Source organism: Sparus aurata, chromosome 8 (assembly GCF_900880675.1).
Source record: "Sparus aurata chromosome 8, fSpaAur1.1, whole genome shotgun sequence".
Taxonomy (NCBI): domain Eukaryota; kingdom Metazoa; phylum Chordata; class Actinopteri; order Spariformes; family Sparidae; genus Sparus; species Sparus aurata.
This window is the reverse complement of record NC_044194.1, coordinates 30,839,849-30,857,904: the sequence shown is the minus strand read 5'-3', so window position 1 is coordinate 30,857,904 and position 18,056 is coordinate 30,839,849. Positions and strand designations below refer to the sequence as shown.

The following is an 18,056-nucleotide window of genomic DNA, read 5'->3' as shown; positions in this document are numbered from 1 at the left end:
GAATGAAAGCTGAAAATACAGTCTGTCATCTAGCACAATTTATTCCACCATTTGTTTACAGTAGCGTTGTAAATGCAGTTTGTTTGTATGTTGATTCGTAGTAGTCTTCATACATCAGCTCTTGGCATTCTGAAGAGTGAGTAACACCTCACATGATTGAAATATTAAACAAATATTGTTAAATATGAACAAATGAATAAATAAGCCCCGTCCAGTGGATCCACAGTGGGACTACAGAGTCCTTTTTCGGGTCTGAGTGGCTCACGTCTCCAGTCACAGTCAGCCAGACCTACTCTAGCAGAAACACAACGTGGGGAACTGACAGTAGCATAGACCAAGAGGTGCCTCTTGGATCACACACTCCAACACACATGCACGAACAGTCATATGCACGGAGACACACACACGCTCTCCCACTCGAGGCTCTCACGAGAAAATGACTAATCATGGTCACATGAAAACTCTGGCAGATCTAAAAAGAAAGAACCAAGAGAGGTTACGTGTGTCATTTACAATATGTCATGTCGCTTCTCTGTAGCTGTAAACATCAGCAAAGTAAAGGGACGACTGCCAGCCGCACGCACAGGGAACATGGACATCTAGACTGTAAACGTTTCAATACACAGACACGCACAGCACTGTCCCAGTCAGCCCTCTACACTGACCTTTCACGCTGTCACACACACACACACACGCACGCACACACACGCACGCACACGCACACTTGGCTTCAGCAAAAGCTATGTTGTCACAGTTCCAAGCTCACACACACACACACACACACAGACACACGCCTGCACACACGAGCACATGCACACACACACACACACACTCCCCCCCCCCCCCCCCCCCCCACACACCACACACACACACACACACACACACACACACACACACAAACACACACACAGTGTACATACACAAACCAGCTGAAGCCTGACACTGGAGCATCCTTAACACACATGTTACACAGTAGGAGCGTAAACTACATTGCTGGCCCCTTCCTCCCTCCCAATCAGAACTGAGCACGCTCAGACTGCTCCTCTCCACTCCTCTCCAACCCCAGTCCATCTTTAGATCCCCCCTTCGATCCTGTACAAACGAGACAAGCTGACATCCCAGTTTTCTTATTCCAATTTTTCTTGAACCCTCCATCTGTCCCTGCCTGCCCTGGTGTGCACAAACCAGATCTAAAAAGCATTTTTGGGACTTTTTGATTTGATTATTATGAGTCAAATCGCCGAGGAAAGGTGCAGAACTGAGGCGGGAACTATGAGAAAGAAGCACACCGGGACCCAGTCTTTAATGAGAGGTCACCGAGTTGGAGTCCTGTTGTGAGATGAGAGGCCCACCAAATAATGTACAAGTCTGTTTCTCAAAGCAAGCTTCTGCAACTCAACAATCCTCCATGCGTCAGTTTCCTCGTCCTCGTCGTCACCTTCCTTCTTTCTCGCGTGGTCTCCTTCCTTCCTTCCCTCACTCACTCCCCACTCTGCTCTGCTTTCTCTCCTCTCCCCAGTTAAGGCCATGGGAGGGCTGGACACTAATGACTGACAGGCCTGGATCCAGATACAAGATGGAAGGCCAGCTGCTGGAGGCCTGCAAGGACCTGAGCGCGTCAGGGAGGCAAATGGCCACTTGAGTTGGAGAGGGAGTGGAGGCCGATGAAGCCCTTTGAGGGACTCTGTTAGCCTGGGGAAGTGAGAGGAAGGGCAGGGGAGTTGTAAGCAGTCTCTTCAGCAGACGTAAAATGGAGCGGCTCGGTAGGGGCCCTTTAATGTACGATGGTTTTGACGGTCACGTTTTTTTGGTTCAGTTCACGAGGAATAATTATCTTGTTTGGGATGATGGGATTCTTTCAGGATACGTATGTGTTGATCGCTTTGATTGTTTCATCAGATTTGGTTGAGTCTGTGTCCAGATATCCATGGCAGGACAATGAGACATCCTGGAGACAGAGAGGAGGTGGGGAGGGGGGCAAAAGTTAGACATGACTGGACCTCACACTGATGTCATTTTAGAGACACATATGAGTGAGAGCACGAGGATTTAACATAGAAAAGAGCTTTCCAGACAGAAACACGCATTTAAATTATCTTACTCATGTTGAATATCATTAACAGTATCACCACACCACAAATGAGGCTGAACGGCATTTTGAGCCCTTCCTGGCAATCATGAAACATTGAGGGTCACGCTGGCATGATTTCCAGGAAATTTTGCACTGATACTCTCATGGTCCCCAGAGGATGAATCCTAACGACTTTGGTGATTCCCTGACCTTTCCCTTGGCACCACAACCAGGCCAAAATGTTTATACTCACAGGACATTTGTAGCCATGCCTAACTTCTATGACCCCCTGAGTGATTATGGATTGCAACGACATTTGGAAGACACATTTTTTGAACCCCTCAGGATGACTGTGGGGACTTGGCTATAGAGAGGAAGTCCCTCCCCACCCGGTGTGCCCCATGGGACCTTATTTCAGAAAGAATTGTACAGTAGTCAGTGGTGAGAGACGTGTGATCCCATCTGAATTGTGCCATCAATTACATGTGATGTTTGTCATTTTAAAAGATAATTTTGCAGTTCAAGAAAGTTGAAAAATAAAACCGCTCTATACCGAGCTATGTCCTCTCACTCAATGTACGTCGCCCCACACCGAAATGGCCGTCACCGTGGCACAGAGCAAGTATTAAAAAAAGGTAAACATGAACATAAATCTGCCCATATGACAGCTGCAGTTACTGTGAAAGGGGAGATGGTCAGTTATGTGAGCTAACTACTGTACATTAGTACATTAGAGCAGCTCCACAGGGTTTCAGTTGTGAGTTTTGGTGAGTGTAAGTGATGATCCGACATACTACTGCAACACTATGCCTAGAAAAATAGGTTTTAGAAATATAGGCTACTAGGTAGCAGTTACACACATCAACAGCTCACTCTTCTCTGCTGGTATGCGTTGAATTATTTCAGTTATTTTTAACCCTTCAGTCCACATTTAGCGAGGGCTGCCATTTTAAGCGTCCATAAAACACTGACTGCTCTGAGCGTGTGGTTTTCTGAGCGAATGAACGGTATCAGGCAGCTATGTTTGTGCCATTGGCTATATACAAAGCACCCTGAGATGGTTAGCAATGTTAACATGGAACCTGTTATACATCAGCTTGCTAGCAATGTCAATACACAGAGCTGCAAGCGTGGCTGTAGGGTCTTGTTTTGTTAGAGTATTAATACGTGTTATTAATAGTATAGTATTAATACATATATTATTACTATTATTCAAAATCTTAACTTCAGAATTTGAAAACTTTATCTGTTATGTTTAAGGTCTGCCCGTACACAGCAATGATCATTTCTTCTCATTTATCATTTCCATAATGAATCTCTATCCACTCAAATGCATCCAATCCATCTTGTCAATGGAGGAAGTCAGTGACTGGACCTCATCTGAATTTTAATACGAAGCCAGTACGAGCTTCTCTACCCGGGTTTACATGCACAGTCTTATCTTGCAATAATTAGCATTCAGACAGCCGTGTGTATGTGCTGTGCGTCTCACCTTGAACAGTATTCATTGTGGCCGTGGTGGTCAGTCAGTCAGAGGGGTGTTCGGGGCAGGACCGATTGATCTCAAACCATGAGTCTATACAGCTACAGACACACATACAGACACATAGGCAAGTTATTTTATCAATCGACAAGTCTGTACAATACAGAGGACACTTTGCCTCAATACTCGAATTAGATGCAGGTCAAACATTCACAGTCAGTCAGTCCTCAGGGCTGAAAAAAAATGTGTCAGTAAATATAGAAAATAACATTAACTCCAGAACTATAATAAAGAAAGAGAGAACAATAAGATAACAATTCAACTGTACTGCTGTGTTAAATGGATTCTGTACTACAGAGGATTATTGTTAAAGTAACACGTAGGCATGCTGGACGGCCTCCACTGCACTCCCACATTAGCAGTACATATACAATATAGGATGCATAAATGAGACCCTGAGGGAAACATAAGAGCATTGTTACAGCACACTCACATGTGCATTTAAATTCCATGGAACCATTTAACGCTAGTCTCTGTCAGTGTGTGTGTGGCAGAAGAGGATCTTTCACTCAAAGCAACATTACGTAACTAGTTTACCTTCAAATAAAAGCTTGAAATCCACTGAATGTTACAGCAAGTTTTAATAGCTGAATGGTGTCTCTGCGTTTGTCTCAAGCTGTGCCAATCCGCCCTCCTATTGCTTGTTTCTGCACTTTGTCACTCTGTTGAGCAGGTAAGAAGGTTTGTAAGTGAGTAGCGCTTTGCAGCAGTACATCCCACACAGCACCAACAGTCACAAACTGACTGCTTTTTAATTAAATTATTATTTTTTTTTTACTACAAGCCAAATCAGCCTATTTCAACAGAGGTTTAGCTGATAGCATGTTACCATCACGTGTTACTGTGTCTGGGTCAAGATTACGTTAGCTTGACATGCTGTTACTGTTCTGTGTTGTGTGGAAACCTTGTGCATGTTGACTCCAACACTGTTATGACATTAGTTTTGTTAGTAGTTAGCACATAAAGTTACATTACATCTGACAAATTACTGACGATACAGAAACCTGGGATTTGTATTTACAACACGTGTCACACTTATAAACAAGTCATTTTAAGATGCTTTAAATTAAGTAAATGAAGAAATATCCCATTACAATGACAAGCCTTGCATTTATGCTGTTTCTTGAGTTACACTACAGAGGTATGACCAGCAAAATATACTTTAATATTGCAATAAAAAACACTTAATTGCTCAAGAAATCTCCATCAGAGCGTTAGATATTAAAACTTTATTTTACATAAAGGTTGTAAACTGCTGAAGGGGAGCTCGTTTTTACTTCTTTATACATCATCTAAAGTGACAGGGAGCTCTGGTGTTGATGGGTACTGCCCGCTCAGCTACAAGACTTGCTAAAAACACTACCAGCTGTCAGTTGTCTGCAGCCTGCTCTCATTTGTTTTGCGGTAATTATCCCCAGCTATCAGTTAGTTAATCTGACAGAGATATATCGACGTTCAGAAATGCTACACGCAGCACGTTCATTGTCCAGTGTTATTATATGAATAACCTCTAAATCAAAGGCACAACGAGTACTGTCCATCTTTAAGGAATGTTTTTATTGGAGTGCAGTGAGTGGATTTAATTAGAAGAAGTGCAACATTATATAACGGGCAGTGATTCAAATCTGTGTGCATGCGTGTGTGTGTGTGTGTGTGTGCGTGTGTGTGTGTGTCACCTTTTGTGGTAAATGCAGAGGCACGGCAGTCTGGCTATGGTGTCCCCTTGCTGCAGTTCCTCTAGACAGATCACACACTCACCGGCATCCCTCGCCAACACATCATCTGAAGTGGCAGGTAAACGCGCGCACACACACACACACACACACACACACGCACACACACACACACACACACACAGGGCAGAACATATATCAGTATGCACCAAAGACAGCAACAATTTCAGACTCCAGCAGCATATCAAACACAGCAGACAGCAGTTAGGAGGGCAGGTTGGTGCATTACACAGAGTAGATATAGTGGTTGTTTCTGCTTGTACCAATGAAAATGCACTAGCAGGAGTGTTGAGATGAATTTGGAGCCTCGAGTCTGTTTCGCCTTCGGAAAAAACAACAGCGTTCATCATATGGAAATTCACCACTGAATACTTTTATTTCCGCCCGTCTACTTAATGTAATGAATATAGGCTCTTAAAACGTCTTGAATGCTCTGCATATAAGGGAAGTCAATACTTCAGATTTAGTTTATAGAGTTTCTTTTTTCATAATAGATATTCCCCATTCAGTTAATTGTTGTCAAGGCGGAGCTGGGAAGAAAGAAAAAACCAAAGAAGGTAATATATACTACTGCACTGCGAGTTAAAAAGCCGCTGAACAATTTGCTTTCAATCTTTCTCTTCAAATTCTCTGCAACATTAAACATTCATGGCTACATAAGTGACAAACAATGTTAAACTTGTGTGACGCCGCGAAGCAGACCATTTGCACTTTACATCCACATCTGACCTGACCCGTGTAATATATGTAGTAAAGACTTTGACGGAATTTAACAAAAGGTATTAAATGTAGTTCTTGGGGAAATAGAAGTTGTCACTATATTGACATGTGTGATTCCAGTTAATTATTTCCCAGAGAGTAATTTGATGTCTACATTCAGAGACTATTTTTCACAGAGGACTGATAGAGAGCTTCATTACAAAAGTGCGACTTAAATCACCATAAGCTCAACATCAGCTAAACCAATGAGCTTCTGTTGGACTCCCACTGTATGGCATTATTAGTGTGTCAGTTCATTGAGAGAAAAAAACACAGTCAGATTCCTCGGATGTGTTTACATGTTGGGTCAATAAAGAGGCTGTAAATTCTTCACACCAACATTCAACGCAGCAGCACAGAAGATCTTTACAGCTTCAAGATTGGTGTCACCAGGTTAGTGTCTGACCAAATGTGAAATATGTTTGCAATCTCCCCTTTTGTTGACCTTTGACCTTTTGGATAGATTTGACCCCGTGCACCAAAATCAAGTCCAAGTCCAAGAGGACATTTGTGCCAAATAGGAAGAAAATCCTTCTAGGTGTTTCTGGGATTTCACGTTTACAAGACAGAACGTATGGACGTACAGATAATCCAAAAATAGGACAAGTCTGAACTGAACAGATTGAGCAAACAAGCTTTATTTGGGCTTAAGCTGTTGCTAGCTTCTGGGCTATATATTCTGACAAGTTGTAACTCAAACCAAACATTCATGTTATACTCACAGCTGTCTCTGTCCTGCACACTCACCACCCAACCACCCAGTACTATTTACTCTGTTTCCTGAAAGAGGCCCGTCCAACAAAGCGATATAGGTACTGCTTACCACATACTGAATGTGAGAAAAAGAAGCTCTAAACATCCCTCCAAAGATTGGCATGACCAAAGAATACGACCTAGAGTGTCTGGGCTGGGAGATTTTACACATTTCAGGATTAATATTACCGTACATTTTGAAATTCTGTCTTAAACTGTATGACGATGTGTGAATGTCTTACAGGCTGAGCTGCTTTATGTCCTTTAACAAATCTGTTCCTACAGTAAGTCACATTCATGAGCTAGTCTGACACTAGCCCATAAGGTTTTTTGATCTGCATATGGTCAAGTGAAAATACCAAGTGCACACATTTAATAGGCCACATGGATCCTCTGCAGCATGGTATGTAAACAACAGTAAAGAAAGCATTGCGGCAGGAAAGCATGTACAGTATGTTGTCTAACACACTGAGCATAAATGTACTGGATGCAACAATTACAGCTTTGACCTCTGGACCTGAAATATAGCAGATGATATAGTACGACATGCTATTTCACAACACCTCATTTCACATCTGTCACTGTGGGCCATGGCTACAAAGACTCTGCAGCCTGGCTGCTGCTCCACTTTGAGATTGGCTGGCTGGTAAAGCAGCAGCAGAAACCCCAGCTTGTAATCCACAGTGAGTCAATTAAGAGGCAAGCTGGTCGCAGCTTGTCACCAATTATCTGCTTTTTTTTTGTTGCGTGTCATCTTTGTTGTTGAAGTGACTGGGCGTATTGTCTTCCTTTAGCTGTCTGTCACTGCTTCCCTTTGTTTGTTCACACACGGTAGGTATGCAGTTCGATTCAAAATATTTGATTCTCTTTCGAAGCTGTTATTTGTGGAAATCCTGTTTGCAGAAACTGGTTTGCCAGAATAAAATGGTGGCAGTTAACATGCCTGCAAACCACTTATACATTCACATTTGTATGCATCATAAGCTACGTACTTGTTTACAAACTGACTTTCATATCAGGAGGTGGAGGGGATGGTGGTACAGGCATACAGGCTGTCAAGCCAGTGACTGCCGTTCAGAACTGCGCTTAACATTTGTAAGTGTCAGAATCAGAATGATAGTAGACATTCTTTCCTATCTGTCAAATGAAACATGAATGCTGTCCAGAAAGATTATTCAAGCTAAAGAAAGCGTGGTTGCAGAGAAATGCTGACTGAATAAGAATCAGATAGATAGATAGATAGATAGATAGATAGATAGATAGATAGATAGATAGATAGATAGATAGAACATGGGACAGATAAGGAGAGGAGGTGGAGACAGACTGAGAGACAGAAGACATATGCTCTGACTGCAAATCAGCTTAGTTCCACAACAAACTCCCATAACCCCGCTATCCTCCTCCCTCCCTCCCTCCCTCTATCTCTCTCTCTCCTCTTCTGACCCCTCTCCTTTATTCTATTGTTCACTGTAGCACATCCCTCTATCCCGCCACCCTCTGTCACCCAGCATCTCTCCGACAGAGTGCTCCGGATTAAATCTCAGGAATCTACATACACTGATAACAATAGAGCTGCTCTACTCCTCCTCTTCCTTTTCCTCAAATATCCTTAGCATACAAATCCAACCCGGAAACACTCAGAGATTAATCAACTTCCAAAAAGTCTGCAGAGTCCTTTAAGAGACACGATTGTTCCCGTTTGATGGCGGGTGCAGAGTGTATTAAATCTAAAGTCAACATCTGACCTCGGCTTTAATAATCAGGTGAAGAGGGTTGTTCAATCTTGTTTCCTTCACCTGTGAAATGCATTAAAAATGAGGTCATCCGGATAAAGTTAGAGTCCTAACTCATCATAGTCCTACCTCAGCCAAAAACTCTCTACATCGATTGCAGTATAAATTGCAGCTGCAAGGCTTTTAACTGGATCAGATAAGAGTGTATCAACACTGTTCTAGCACAGTTCCAGTGAATCTCAGAGCTGATTTTAAGATTTTATCGATCATTTAAAAATACGTTTATGATCTTGAAGGCACATTAGCAAGCTTTCACCCCCTTATGTCCCAGCACATGACCTGATATCCAGTTTCCTGGAGTTGAATTTAGGTCATTGCATTACACAACATACTATACTACACTAAAGATCAGGCAAAGGGTTTAAATACTTACTGGTGCTGCAATGTTTCACTGAAATTGTTGAAAAAACGAACCAAAAGGGACAGTTTTATTCAGGGTTCATACACATTTTTCAAGGTCAAATTCAAGCACTTTTCAAGCACTTTTAAGGGTAATTTTAAAGATTTTCCAGCACCTTATTGCTGGGGTAAAATACTTTTCTACAGGAATATATAAACTCATTATTTTTTCTTCACTTATTATCACAATAATGTACATTGTATTATGCTGTAAACAACTAAAATTATGTTTCATAATAGCAAAAACTTCAGAAATTAATTATCCAGTCTGATCCCAATTTTGTGAAAGACACAGAGTTATAATGTCAAGCACTTTCAAGCACTTAAACTAAAATCCAAGCACTTTTCAGACCTTGAAAACACCACATTGAAATTCAAATACTTTCAAGGATTTCAAGCACCCGTACGAACCCTGTTTATTATATGACAACACTATCGTTGAGGTTTGTTTCGGGTTAAACACTAAAACAACGTGGTCAGGTCCAGCGAAAGACTGAGATTTGGGTTGAAATGACTACAATGTTAAGGTTAGTGGACCTCGTTATGAACAATCATGGACCTGCTTCAAAAAAAGAAATCAAATCTGTTGAAAATAGAAAACTAATGTCTTCTATGTTCAAGTCTGATGTTTTCTTGCTCGAAAACAACTTCAGTGTCATAGTCAAGAGTTTTGTTGCAATCAAACAACTTCATAGAGCGTCATAGAGGTTGTTGCTCTGTAACAAGTTCATAGAGTCATAATGCCTGACAATTTGTTGCTCTACTATCACATTTTCATAGAGCATCATGGACACTAAGATCACCATGGAGGCCAACATTTTGTTCCTCTGTAAGAATGTTTTAGAGTGACATAAGAGTCGGATGTTTTCTTGCTCTATAACAACCCTCACAGAGCATCATAGACATTTTGGAGTGCCATGGAGTCCAACATTTTGTTGCTCTGTATCAGCTTCACCGAGAGGGACATGTTGTTACTCTCTATCAGTTTCATAAAGCATCATAAAGTTTGATGTTTATTTGCTCATCAACATTACCCAACTTCTTCCTTCTGCTTGTGTCATACTTGCTATGGCTGCTAGACGGATTTGTCACTTGAACGTCGGCATAAATAGTAAAGTCTCAGACTTTGTCTATTCCTAGTCTATATGTCTGTCTTAAGGTTGCATTGGAGAAAAGTTCATGGGGTAGATTTAAGTTAAAATCCTGTGGTGATTATGAGATATGTAGTAACGCTAAATTGACATATCATCACCTTGCAAAGTTCTTATTCGAAACGTGTTGGCAAACAGTTGCCTGGTTACAGATCCAGCACATACAACATCACAGTAACATTAGTTTAGAGTTGTGTTTCATCCTCCCATACGCAAGTAGTAATTTTCTGCCAAGGAGGGCTGTAGAGGAACATTTATGGAGTGTAACATAAAAACGCTGTGCTCCAGTTTACTCTGTGGGGAACATGCTCAGTAAGTTTCATGGCAATCTTCCTTTCATATTCTATCATTTTTGGTGCACAAGTAGGGAATTCAGCCATCTAAATGTACTTGAGGAAAGGACAGCAGGTCACCAAAGTCATTAGGTTTGATCCTCTGGGTATCATGAATATACCCTAAATGTAAAAGCAAACTGTCAGTAGCTGCCAAGATATCCTTCTCTGGACCGAAGAGCTGAGCGGACGCAGATGAACAGATGGATGGACTGACTGACTCCACATCCGGAGGCGCATCCAACAAATGAGAATATGACCAGAATCTGAAGCAACGGGACAAGTACGTGTAAAACTCTGCATGTGGGCTCTCAGGTCACGCAGACTTTCCCGACTCTCTTAATCATCAGCTCCCTCCTCTCCCGCCTGTTTCCCTCTTGACTTTCAGCTGTCTCTCCTTGCGTGCTGACTTGCCAACAGACGTTTGGCATCCAACACCTTCACATCAATTATGAGCTAGAGGAGTCGGTCTTTGCCTCTCTGAATCATAGCTCTCAGTTCCCTCTTTCTTGTCTCTATCGGTGTCCTCTATTGACCTCAGTGGCAAGAGGCAAACTCCTTGTCTCTCACTTTTGCCTATACCTTCCTCTCTCAGTGACACACACTCTCTGGCTTTCTGTGTCTCCATACCCTCCTCCTGGCTTCTATGTGTGCATGTGGCCCACTCTCCCCCTCTGTGCGAGGGGCTATATTTAGTGAGGGGCATTAAAATATCATCATGCAGAGTCGAAGCCCAGAAAAGATCTAGTGGTCAGCTCACGTGGACTCAGTGTGCTACCTATAACCCTCACCTGCTTCGCAGACTCCACCACACGCAGTGCAGACAAGCAGGCAAGGACGGAGACACAAATAACACATTTGGTTTATGTGCTTTCATTCAGACTGAGCGTTTGGATTTAGATTTAGATTTTCTACTAGAAATGTGAAACTTTGTACTCATTCAGAGAAGCAAAAATGGGGCATTTAGTGTCACATTTGTGAAGTTATTTCACCTAGTTGTTATTTGAATACAAGGAGAATCTCAGGAGAGTCTCTCAGTGTCTCCCACTATAGTAAATATGCGGTTTGTAACCACATCACACCTTAAGGACAGATATAAAGGACAATAACAGTCACATAGCGCAGTGATATAGTAGCACTTCCACACAGTTTAGGACTGAAAGAAAAAAAACCAAAAATCAAAATCAATGCAGTATGGGTTCCAAAAGTGCTGTACCCTACAATTCCCATTATGCATACTCAGTAAAATCCTTTAATAGACCCAAATATAGAGACAACACCATCACTGGCAGCAGTGCCACCAGTAAATAAACAGCCAGTGTCTAATAAAGTAGCAACACATTTCCCACTGTACGATTACAGTGCACCACATGATCATAGAAGGGGTACAACATTACATGAGTACAGTACGTATGTAACTGAAAGAATACGTCTGACTGTCAGACTATAACAAAAGCATATGTCAATAGGCGAGAGTATAACCGTCCTGATCCACACTCCTACCCAGTTAGTGGCAGTAATGCACCTAAAAGATGTTTTCCAACAGCCATTACACATCAGAAGCAGCAGCAGCAGCAGCAGCAGGAGCAGAAGAAGAAGATACATTAAAGACATGACAAAGAAGATAACGCTGTGATTGATGATACCCTATGTTGAGCTTCTTTCTAATCAGCTGTGTGGGAAAGTTTCAGAGAGTGATTGGTGGATCGGACGAGGATGGTGCTGTTTGTCTGTTGTATGTACGTGGAAACACGCCAGTCATGCTGACAGATATTAGACACTTCACCCCGATGCATCTACTATTCTAACTGATCAACTATTCCAACTATCTCAGGGGAGATAAACAACACTAAGTATACAATAAACCGTAACTTACTATATACAACTGTCTGTTGAAAATAAATCAAAAGAAACCTTGTGTTATGTATTTGAGGATCCTTCCCGTTGTAGCAAACTTGTACTCAACCGTGACCCCTAAGCTGAGATACATATCAAACTTTGACTTCTGTGTACTATTACATCCAAAGATCATAGTCAAATTGACACACAGTCCAGAGATCCACAACCGTATAACTAGACCCTCCCAGCCCAGATGAGACTGATTACAAGACTTATGTAATAAGTGGCTCCTGGGTTGACTGTCGGACCATGAATCAACTACTCATTCAGTCGGCTGCATAACCAAGAGGTGAACTCGAAAGCTAGAAACTTTTCTCGGCGTTTGCAACAGGTGATCAATTCTTATTGGACTAAATAGGGCGCCATCTTCTCTATGGTATCTAAATCTATAATGCATGTGTGGATCTGTGAAGACATCTACACAGTTTTTGCACATTGTTTATAGCCTGGAAAACATAGCTTGTAAAAGCAGTACCTCTCCTCACTGACTCATAGATGACATGTGATGGAGTCCCATGAGCACTTCCACTTGGGCCAGCCAATACAGCCGAAAATTAGTACCCTGATCAATTTTTAATTGAGGACAATTTCAATTGATTTTGTAATTCCTGCAAAAAAGCAAAAAAAAAAAAAAAGACCACTGACTGAAAATGAGCTCTCTGTCCAAGTTGCAATAATCAGATTTTCGAGACGTAGATGCTGTTCACATTGTGCAAAATTGTTCAAATTTACATGAAAGGTTGCCCAGGATAACTTGAACACAACAACAACAACAACAACAACAACAACTGGTAATCCATGCTATTAGCTGCACAAGCATGTGGAAATGATTAAACCCTGTCAGAAGAAAATAAAAATGAAGTGCACTACTTATTCACTCTTGGATTACCCACCTGAGCTAAGTTTGTAGTCTTAGCAACTTTATTTTCATACCATAGTGAAATCATGGAAAGGCAGGGCTGAGGGGAGGGTGAAAAATGCATGAGAAATCTTTTTGTATAAACACAATATATAGTAAGTGTGTAGTTAATGGGTTAAAACATCAAAAACTACCCCTACAGTTCTTTAATACTTTATATTATACTGCATTAACATGTGCAGGTGCGTTTGTTTCTGATACTTGATATTGAGAAAAGTGGCTGTTGGGCTAAAGTCCCACAAATTCCTTGTGGTTCGTTAATAGGAGTCTGATTATATTCCTACATCTACTGTACAGTAAATGTGTGCATGTGTAACGACCTTGCTCAGATATGTGCTGATGTGCGGACGCCAGTGGGCCCAGGTGATTGACAATGGACCCCTGAGCATGCTGGGAAACGAGATAAGCTCGGCCCGTTTTGTGGGTCTCAGAAAACCCAAGAGAACAGAGAGAGAGGGAAAGAGAGAGAGAGAGAGAGAGAGAGAGAGAGAGAGAGAGAGAGAGATGGAGGGAAAAAAGACGGAGAGAAATTACAGAGAGATTACACAGCGGGGACAGAGCCGGACAGACAGACGGACTAACGGAGGCGAGAGGGACAGAGGCAGGACAAGAGAGAGTAATTTGCTGGAAATAAAGAGTGACGGGACAGCAAAAAAGAGAGGAATTATAGGAGTCTTTCTCCTTTTACCCTCTCTCCTCTGGACCGTTATCAGCCATCAGGGTACTCCATCACTCTGGATCTCATCTTCCTTAAGACAGTTTCACTCTCCTCTCTCTGTCTCTGTCACTCAATCTTCTCTCCTCTCACAGTCCGAATTCAGCAGCAGGCTTCAACCTTACATTATATTGTACTGCACTGGCCTTGGGGGCCTAGTTGACTGCTATTTGTGGAGCTGTGTTGAAAATGACTTCCCCTCTTCTCCCTCCCTCTGACGACTTTACATGATTAAGCCTGTGTGCTTACCTTATCATTGGAAACGCAGCAACACTGTTCCTGCCATGTATACACGCACAGCAACACAGAGTTCTACAAGGTGACCTTCAGGCTCCAGAACAGACGTACATGTGCACAGTCTCGACTCAAACAAGTAACTGTCAGTCATCGAGTTGCTGGAGGCAATGAGACGACATGGCTGCTGTCAATCATGTGTCCCCGAGCAACCAGGAGTGGCAGGCCGGGCCGTAATTAAAAGAGCAGCCTGCTCAAGGAAATAAACAGCAGACTGGGTGGAGACAGTGTGTCTGCAGCAGCATCACTTTTGCTCTTTATGTACAGTTTTATTTAATTCATAAATAGCCCTGAGTATCAGTGTGGACACAGAGTAACAATAAACATGAATGATGGTGAAACCTCTTAAGCAAGTCAGCAAAAATCTCCCTCTATGTCTTACTGGTGCACTTAGCTTCTGAAAATGTGAAATTTGGGTCTTTATTTTATACATTAAAGCTGGAATGGACTGACAGAATGAACCATTAAAAGCATTTAAATACATCCATATTATAAATAATGGGACTATTTCTTCTGCATTTTGTGTCCATCGTCAGGATGAAGAGCTCATCTGCACTTTGGAAATGTTTGCATGCTTGAGCACGCGGTCAGTATCAGTGCTCTAGTGATCATTTGTGCCAATTGACCAGATTCACACGACGGCCATTTTTCTCTGATGTCACGCTCAGGGTGGGAGGCTCAAATTATGGTTTAATTATGCTGCTGTGTTCCAGGCTGCAAGTTGTATAAACATATGGCAGCTGACAAATCTTTTCCCGATTTAACAGCAACTGAAAAGACAAGGGGTCGTTGGTCTTATTTCAAGGTAAAACAACAAATGTTTATACCCATTAGCTAACGTTAGTATTAAACCAATTCCCAAGCCACTGTTTGACGACCTCCACTGCATTTCACTTTTAGAACTGCATTTTGCTTTTCCTATCATGCCATGTAGCACTAACAAACAGTTGGCTAATGTTAGCTAGGAAGATTAAAAGTTAGCTGTTGTCTAGCTGAAGCTCATGGGTTATAAAATATGTTGTTTAACCTTGAAATAAATATCCCAGTGTCCCTCTCCATTTGAACTTTATATTGTTTCAATCATTGATCAATCAGAGAGCAGTGAAATGTTAACAATTTGTCAGATTCCCTTTGTTTATTGGACTTGTAACCTAGAACAAAGCAGTATGACATTTGAGCTTCCGGGATGTCAGGGTGGGTTTAGCAGGCTGATGATGAAACACGGAGGCAAGTGATACATTTAAATCCAAGCCTCATAGCATCTCTTTATACTGGTTAATAAATTAGACTCCAGCTGGATTCAGGCATCAATATTGACAGAATATGTCATCGATGTATGGTCCCCTCTGTCCATGTATTCCAGAGTAATGACAAAATGGACACAATAATCAGTCCATGGAGATCAATGCTAGAGCTATCAGGGACTCATTTTCCTTCAACCAAAGGAGCTGTAGGTTGAATTTGATGTTTGAAGGTAAATTGAGCGGCATTACAGTGCTAAATAAATTACTAGGGCTGTCAAACAATTAATTTTTTTAATCGCGATGAATCGCATTTTGTCCATAGTTAACTTGCGATTAATCGCAAATTAATCGCAATTTTTTTGGCACATTTTTTTCTGTTCTAAATGTACCTTGATGTATTTTTTAATGTTCTTAATACTTTAAACAACATAAGAAAGGGCAAATATGCTTGCATTATGAACATTTTTGGCGGGGGGGGGGCTCTCTGCATCTGCCCTGTGTTTGGCTTGCAAGTGATATTTGAGACTCAATGTACTTCGATGGTAACTCATTTCATGTCGATAGTACATGCAGATAACTTTTGTCCTATCGACCGAACCATCTGGCAGTGTTTCGAAAGTAGTTTGCCGTTCATACCGTAAATGACCAAATAATATACGGGTTTCAATTATCCACAGGGTCCCTTTAAACGCTGGTGCAGATGTATATTTTGGTAAATAACCGCCGGTTCCAAATAAATGTCAGGTCTAATTTTTTATTTTTTTAAAAATTAAGGAAGAAGAGGTGTCCACTGACACTGCACGTTTTTCTTCTTCGCCTTTTTCACGCAGTGTGCTGCTTTCTGTCAGTCAGTATCACACTGATGATCGCCATGGCTCCGGTGCAGCAAAACAATAAAAAGTACCACTTGAAATTCAAACTTTCTGTTAAAATATGCAGAGGAAAACTCGGGAGAAGCAGCCGCTAGATGTTTCTCTGTCGACCAGAAGAGAGTGAGAGAAACGGAGCTTGAGCGTCTGTCCGAGGAGGACATCAACAGGGCCAGGCTGCCTGCTGGAGGGAGGAAGAAGGCTAGCGAGGAGCCTGAGATAAACATGCGGGGATGAGTTATCAGCAAACGGGCACGCCACGAGAGAGTGTCCCGCAGAATGATCAGGACGATGGAGAAACAAATGTCCGCCACCGTGAGTGACAGCAGAGATGAGGAGTTTGCAGCGAGTGCTGGTTGGCTGAATCGTTACCTCCGCCGCAACAACTTCACTTACAGGAGGATGCCAGAGAATTCACAGAGAAGCTGGAGAAGTTTGTAATGTTTTCATCCAGGATTATTGTGAGGAAGGAATTAAACGCCTGTCCCAAATTGCCTTTTGGTCTGTTAAGTGATTGAAACAACTAAACCCCCCGGCTATTATTTGGTATTTTACGGTAAGTCCTTTCTCCATTTCCTCACTTTTCAGTCCACCGTGTTTTTCCCGAACCGCCAACCCTGCTGCATCTTCTTCTGATTCCCTTTCTGCCACCCTCTGGATCAAGACTACAGGTGCCACTGACGGCCGTAAATCTTTCAATGCGCGTTTTGTTTTTTGTTTTTTTATACCGAGCGTTAATCGCGCGTTAAAAAAATTAACGGCGTTAAGAGGATGTTGCGTTAACGCGTTATTAACGCGTTAACTTTGACAGCCCTATAAATTACCTCTCGCATCCAATAGTCTTACACAAGCCATCTATGTAGCTGCATTGGCTTGGTGTTGATGATGGTTCGCAGTCATCCAAGTCATGGTAAATCTAGGTGCTGTATCGTCGGGAGTCAAAAAATAAGACTAGCAACAACACACACAACAGGAATAGAACTTTAAAGTGTTAACTTGTCTGTGAACATTTTTACCTGAGTCATGGCAAATAGATGGTGGTTATTTAATGGTCTGTTCACCAACATCAAACCACCACTATTTATTTACTCCAAACAGCCAGATGATTTTACTGTACACTACCTGACTGAATTCAGGTCAACCTCTCACTAAACTCAGCACTCACCAGAGACTCTGAGGTTCCCTCCTCTCTGTAACATGACCTTCACAAAATGCAGTACATTCCCCCTCCAGCTCCAGTCAGCAGTCGACATTACTGCATCACTGCTGCAGTCAGAGTGATAAACAGGAGTGAAGATAAATCCCATTTTTTAGGTGTTTATTCTACCAGAAGGTCTCTTTGATAGAGAGCCTGAGCAGCTATTTATATATATATATATATATATATATATATATATATATATATATATATATATATATATATATATAATAAAAAAAATCTAGCTGTCAAAAATCTGAGACTGAGACAAATTCCCAAAAGTTTGCTGTACTCCTGCAGTATTCGCTACACCTCACAGCAGGTTTCATGCTCCCAAAACATGAAACACACCGAGGAGTAATAGATTAGCGGTCATGAAATCGA

The 18,056-nt window shown here is 41.8% G+C and overlaps 1 protein-coding gene across 1 annotated transcript in view; it reads right to left on the bottom strand.

Moving 5' to 3' along the window:
* Nucleotides 1-859: 859 nt before the first annotated feature.
* Nucleotides 860-18,056, bottom strand: part of znrf1 (zinc and ring finger 1) — a 70,453-nt gene continuing 53,256 nt past the window's right edge. Inside the window, exons 3-5 of the mRNA XM_030426917.1 lie at nucleotides 5,291-5,396; nucleotides 3,564-3,655; nucleotides 860-1,948 (exon numbers count right to left, since the gene is read on the bottom strand). Of these exons, the coding sequence (XP_030282777.1) occupies nucleotides 3,598-3,655; nucleotides 5,291-5,396 (164 nt within the window). The 3' untranslated portion in view covers nucleotides 860-1,948; nucleotides 3,564-3,597. The remainder of the gene's footprint in view (nucleotides 1,949-3,563; nucleotides 3,656-5,290; nucleotides 5,397-18,056) is intronic.